The sequence below is a fragment of the Akebia trifoliata genome, chromosome 6, assembly GCF_017979445.1.
Source record: "Akebia trifoliata isolate Shusen 1 chromosome 6, ASM1797944v1, whole genome shotgun sequence".
Lineage (NCBI taxonomy): Eukaryota > Viridiplantae > Streptophyta > Magnoliopsida > Ranunculales > Lardizabalaceae > Akebia > Akebia trifoliata.
This window is the reverse complement of record NC_141380.1, coordinates 7,061,421-7,067,914: the sequence shown is the minus strand read 5'-3', so window position 1 is coordinate 7,067,914 and position 6,494 is coordinate 7,061,421. Positions and strand designations below refer to the sequence as shown.

The following is a 6,494-nucleotide window of genomic DNA, read 5'->3' as shown; positions in this document are numbered from 1 at the left end:
TATTTAGTCCCACATCGATTATGAAAAAGACTAGCTATATCTTTATATATTATCTTACTTTACTTGTATGATAAGATTAAAAAAGATAAGAGGCCCACGCGCACACGGGGACCTAAGAGAAAAACCAAAGTTCCAAATTGAAATTTTGAGGTCCGTTGATCCGAAAACCTTAATGTTCCAATATCCGATCCATTTGTTTTAATTAATTTAACCATTGTGCTAATTAACAATTAGAATGTTTTAATCTAATTGTTATAAAAATGAATTTTTCTAACCCAGTGGCTAAGGTATTCCGTTATATCAATTGCACCGGACACTATCTTTGTGGGACACGATATACTCTTTAAGGGCAGTAATTTATCACATGACCATAACAAGCAAACCTCTGTAACTAGTTTAACCGCTGAGCAAACCACCTAGGGTATTTCTCCTTTTTTTTTTTTTTTTTTTTCCTTTTTTTTATTTGCTAAGCCTGGAAGACCGGAATGAATTTAGCAACCATAATAAACCACACACACCACCCTTCCTCACCATTTTTTTACTTTTCTGCTACTGTGACAACCCATGTTTTCACTAAATTTAGATCACGTCGAAAAAAAAGAAAAAATCATAAAAAATAAAAATAAATAAAAACTCAATTTCATTCAATTAATAGTAGCAAAGTATCACGGATAACACGGAAAGGTTAGAAACCAAAACAAACCAAAAAAGATGGAAGTAAAACTAACATCAGAGTTTGCAGAAGCATCCATTCGCTTCCTTCTTCCAGACAAATATAATTCCTCATTCTCCACACTGTTTTTACGTGTTACAAAGTCGTAGGTATCATACAAAGTATTGTAAACTAGACCCCAATTTATATAATCTAAGCACAAGCAGAGAACATGTCGACAAAAAGGTCGATTTTAATAGATAAAAACAAGAACTGTACAGCAAATGAACAAATATAAGTCCACAGTAAAGCTTTGATGATAGAAAGACTTGCGTCTCTATTCACTTCTGCTCCCTCGTGTTATGTTTAAAGAGGGGATGTAGATGGCCTGGGGTAAGAACCTGCCTTTCCATTACGAACATTGTCTCCGCTTCTGTGGTCTTTGGATCCATAGCTGGAATGACTTCGATGGTTTGGGCAGTTGTGTTCATTTTGAGTGGTTATTGTCTCCTTGGATTCCTGAAGTTGTTCCAATGCCACTACAACCTGATCCATGTTCGGTCTGAAATTACCTTCCACGGATAGGCATTGGAGGGAGAGGTTAGCTACCATCTGGGCTACTTCCGATGAGAACTGGCCCTCAATTCGGGTGTCTAGAACGTGAAAAAGTTTACGTTTGTTGGTCAGGTAAGGCCTAGCCCATTCCACTAGTTTGTGTTCTCCAACTGGTCGGTTCTTGTCAAATGCTCGTCGACCAGATAACATTTCAAGAAGAACAACTCCAAAGCCGTATACATCGCTTTTGGAAGATAGATGACCTTTGTAAAGCATGTAGAGAAACCTTAGAAAGGTGATTTATTCTTGGTTTCACTAGAAATTAAAATTTCAGAGGTAATTGCAACGAGAGAGGATTCGTCGAGTTAATGGTATTTCTTTGAAGCAAGTTAGATAAACAAGTACATAACCAACTTATTGTACAATGAAACATGATTTGAAAGAAAGGAATTAAGATTTTAAAAAAAAAAGGGGGGGGGAAGATGTGTGATCCAGAATTCCAGATTACCCACACCCAACATCACCGGAAACAGTTGTATCTTTGTCAAAAACACTGGCAATTAAAATGTTACATCGATTGAAGCCCAAATAGAGGAAGATGAAGAAATGAAGGATAAAAAAAACTTTCCTTCTAACTTAGTAAGATTTTAACTCTTAGTCTCTTATTAAGGGTCCTTGAGCTCAAATGGATTACCACATTGGCAATCCAACACCACAACCCTCTAGATTTCATGGGAAAACTCTGACCCCAAAAAAAAAAAATCAATTTTTTTTAACTTGATCTAAGGTTTTGAAAATATGACTACCAAACTTCCATATGACATAGATAGGCTTGCCAACTTATCTCAATGCCTATGATCGAGTTAAGATGCGTCGAAGAAATCAGTAACATTGACTGGGTCAAATCAGTCAAAAACAAGTCAATTTAGGTTGACCAACTGAGTCAACTCATTTCGATCTTTGACTAGTCCACAAGACCTGGTCCAACTTCTCTTAGGACTCTTTCTTTTATTGAGTTTCTATTTTTTAGGTTGCTTAAGTAGTCCTAGTTAGTTTCTATTTCAACTTTAGGAAGTTTCTATTCTATCTAGTTCCTAATTTGTTTTATATTTCTATTCTTTTCTAAATTTGTTTTGATTCTTTAAGTTATAATTAGAAGTGTTTTTAGGCATCTAAATTCCAATAGGATTTGAAGGTTAGTAATATGTTATAGATAGACTAGAAAATTACTTTTTAGTATTTTAGAAGGTTTCTAATTTATAATGAGGGAATTATCTATATATGGAGCTCTAATAAACAATTTCAATAGTTAATTTTTTTGGAGATTAATTAATAAAAGAAAAAGAAGAGATTTTTTCTCCTATTTCTTTATTTTTTTTAGCATAAGAACCCGATATTGGTTCTTAATTTTAGTGTTTGTGATTAATTTCCATCAATCTTAAACCTAGATTGAAGTTTTTAATCTATTTTGCACGACATAGAGATTCTTCATTACCCCTAGTTTTTGGGATTTCACCCTAAAACCTTATTTTTAACATAAACTCTAAGTTTGTGTGTTCTACTCTACATCACCATGGAACTTAAAAAAAAAAAATAATAATGGTGAAAAATACTTTAAAAAAAAAAAAATTAATGGTGAAAAATATATATATTTTTTTTTTTATTTAAAAATTTTCAAAGTTCATAGAATTTGTCCTCGACAACCCCGTGGCATCAGATCATGTTTTTGTATGCCACAAAGTGAGTGCAATCACCCTTGGTAAGTGTTGAACTCTTACTACGTTAGTAAGGCTAGTCAAACTCATAAAGGGTCTGTGGAGCCATTGTTTGCAAGAATTTTCACATTCAAATACAGAGGTTAAAAAGAAGCATGTGATCAATGAGATATACCTGTGGCCAGATACTCAGGAGCAGCATATCCATAGGTACCCAAGACCCTAGTAGAGACATGGCTCTTATCACCTGTTGGACCATCCTTGGCCAACCCAAAATCGGAAAGCTTAGCATTGTAGTTCTGTGATTTTAAAATTTAAAGATTATGAGAGATCAGGAAATAAATAATAAATGAGACAGAATTGATGAGCAAAATATACTTCACAAGTCACATACAGAATCAAGGAGGATATTAGAAGTCTTGAAGTCCCGATATATAACTTTCCTTTCGGAACTGTGAAGGAAAGCAAGTCCCTTTGCAGCCCCAAGAGCAACCTTCATGCGGAGACTCCATGAGAGTGGTTGGAAGTAGGACCCCCCTGAATAAGCAACTCCAACTTGTCAAACACAAAAGGAAAACAATGAGCCTATACAGATCATATAACATGTTTCTGTAAAGAACTTACTCCTGAAGAGATGATTGTCCAAGCTTCCTCGAGCCATGAACTCATACACTAGTAAACGATGATCATCCTCTAAGCAAAACCCAACCAATTTCACCAGATTAGGATGGTATAACTGCCCCAAATAATTAATTTCCGCCTACACAGATACAACAAATATTACGCAATCTTAGCATCAGAACGTCCTTGTAAATGAATAGAAGCTTGGAATGCTTTAGTGTTGTAAAAACTATTATGTGTTAGAATAATTACAGAAACATGGAAATAATGTCGGTCTGGGTGATCAACCCGCCAAATCCAAGATGAGCAAAGCTGATAACTAGCTATATCTTTGGGCTTAGATCCATAGCTCAGTTGGTTTGACATGTTGCAAAGCAACTTTGGGGTCATGGGTTCGAGTCCAGCTTACCCATAAATAATATATATAAAAACTATATCTTTGTTGAGTATATATTTTCCCCCTCTCCAACAGATTGATCTTTTGGAGTAGTTGGTTGGTTAACATGGTATCAGAGCGCAAGGTTCGTATAGGTCACAGGTTCAATTCTTTACAACCTAATGGGTGAGGGGGACTATTGAGTGTAAATTTTCCTCCACTCTCGAGTGTGTCATACCCCAGTTAAGCCCCGTGAACCTCTTATATTCATAGTTCTCCCCCTTTCCAATAGATCGGTCTTTTGGAGCATTTGATTGGTTAACAAGGTATCAGAGTGTTAGGTTCGTATAGGTCACAAGTTCAACTCTTTCCACCCTTATGGGTGAGGGGGGAGTGTTGAGTGTATATTTTCCTCCACTCTCAAGTATTTCATACCCCATTTAAGCCCTGTGACCCTCTTATATTCATAGTTCTCCCCCTCTCCAACAGATCGGTCTTTTGGAGTAGTTGGTTAGTTAACAATCTTTACATCCACAACACTGAATGCATAACGCAATTGAAAGTGTGAAGATAAGTTATATTTATGAAACAACATAGGAGTTTATAGACGAGCAAGATGGTACTCACCAACCACTCTCTGTGACCCTGTAATCCTTCTTGGTTGAGTCTTTTTACGGCTATTACTATGCCTGTTCCTGGCTTGGTTGCTTTCAATGAATGCTCATCAATCCACCCTTTAAAGACCGAACCGAAACCACCTTCTCCCAGTACACTATCAGGGCGGAAGTTCCTCGTAGCAGTTTTAAGTTCACTAAAGTTGAAGCTCTTTAAGTTCGAGGACTGTAATATTTCATCCACGCTCCGCATGGAAACAGAGGAGACTTTGGTAATTGAATCACTACTAAGATCATTTCCATCATTACTAACGTATTTCGGAGTCGTCCCACTAACGTATTTCGAATTTGTCCCTACATAAGTCAAAATGACATCTTCATGTAAATAAAATACAAGATTATTTATAAACATGAAACAAAATCTCAGATTTGCCCACACTGAAATTTTTTTCTTTTTAAAAAAAATACCTATCACAACAGATTCTACAAAACAAACACAAAATACTTAGAATCCGCAAGATACAAACTTGTACCGAAATCAAAGTCAAATTATCGTGTATTTGTGTAATCTATGTATAAACTAGAAAAAACCCCAAATTTCAAACAAAAACAACTCCAAAACCAACCAATTAAGTGATTAACGACTTCACTCAGTCAAAACTCATCAGAAAATCGCATTTCATGCAATAACGTAGTTCAATCGAACATTAAAATAAAATAAAATAATAATAAAAAAGAGAGAGAGTGTGTGTGTGTGCAAAAACTACATACCTGTATGATTTGGGCTCTCCGCCTTTATTCGAGTGCCCCAGCAATTCCCCATGGAAGCTAAAAACCTACAAAAGAACTCTCCTTTGCCTTCCTTCCCCAATTTCTCGGTCTAAAATCACGAAAATTACAGTTTCAGAAGCAAAGAACTAAGAAAAGTGAATCAGATCCGCTACAAGACCAGATCTGCTGTGAAAATTAGGTTTTTTTTTTTTTTTTTTTTTTTTTTTTTTTAAGTTAGGGGAGTAATCCATGGATTAATCAATTAAACAAAAAAAAAATCCATTTAATAAAAGAAAGAAATACTGACAACTAAGGAAATAAAATTACCTCCTTATGTGCCGATGGAGATACGGATTCCATCAAATTAATGAGAATTTTTGGAGTTTTGGGTTGAATTAAGAGAGACGAGAGAAGAGAAACAAAGGAGGGTAAAAGAGTCTCATTTTGGGAGGGTTTTTGGTCAGGGTTTCTCCAAATCTCTTTAAGACCTTCGCGAAGGCGAGACGGTTGACTTGGCCTTTTGTTATTGCTTCGCTACTTCGCTTTTTTTGTTCTTTTTTTTTTTTTTAATTTTCCTGCAACTTGATAGAGGAAGACAGCACACTAATTTGAGAGCTGGAGCTTACCGCTCTATACGTCAATAAGTCAACGTGGCAAGGTTTGGTTGGAGATTAAAATTCATTGGGCTTCTAACCAAGCTCTTTTCTGTATGACACGCACACGCTGTATTTAATATCCAACCAAAACGTGCCACGTAAACAATAAATGTTGCAATATGGGCTGATGAAGTTTCTTCGGTGCTCCTCAGCCGTTGGATCCTTATCATTAAATTTCAAACAATTTAAACAGGCTCGAGTTAGTTTACTGCTTTTTATTACAAAAACTCCCTTCAACAATTTTGTTGCAGAACAAACCTTACTTTATGAAATCAGGCTAGCATGACTAGCTTGGTAAGATTTCAAATCTTACTAAAGTCATAGAGCAACTAGATTTCAAGGAAAAGCTCAGAATTAAAAGAAAAAAAATATATTTTTTGAACTTGACCGAAAGTGTTGACGATGCACGACTACCAAACTCTCAAATTAAAACTAAAATTCAACAATGAAAATTAACTATTTTTTCAAAAAATTTAGAATTTTTTCCTTTATTCCCTTATAGCATTATATCATGTTTTTGGATGTCAAGTATGT

General features: G+C 35.4%; 1 protein-coding gene across 1 annotated transcript; it reads right to left on the bottom strand.

The window, feature by feature from the left end:
• Positions 1–610: 610 nt before the first annotated feature.
• Positions 611–5,874, bottom strand: LOC147399978 (receptor-like cytoplasmic kinase 176). Its single transcript, XM_086445564.1, has 7 exons — positions 5,632–5,874; positions 5,305–5,413; positions 4,547–4,887; positions 3,547–3,682; positions 3,317–3,459; positions 3,098–3,221; positions 611–1,470 (listed from the first exon to the last, which is right to left on the bottom strand). The coding sequence occupies exons 1-7, from the start codon at positions 5,662–5,664 to the stop codon at positions 1,019–1,021; spliced, it is 1,338 nt and encodes a 445-aa protein (XP_086301690.1). The 5' UTR covers positions 5,665–5,874; the 3' UTR covers positions 611–1,018.
• Positions 5,875–6,494: the final 620 nt, after the last annotated feature.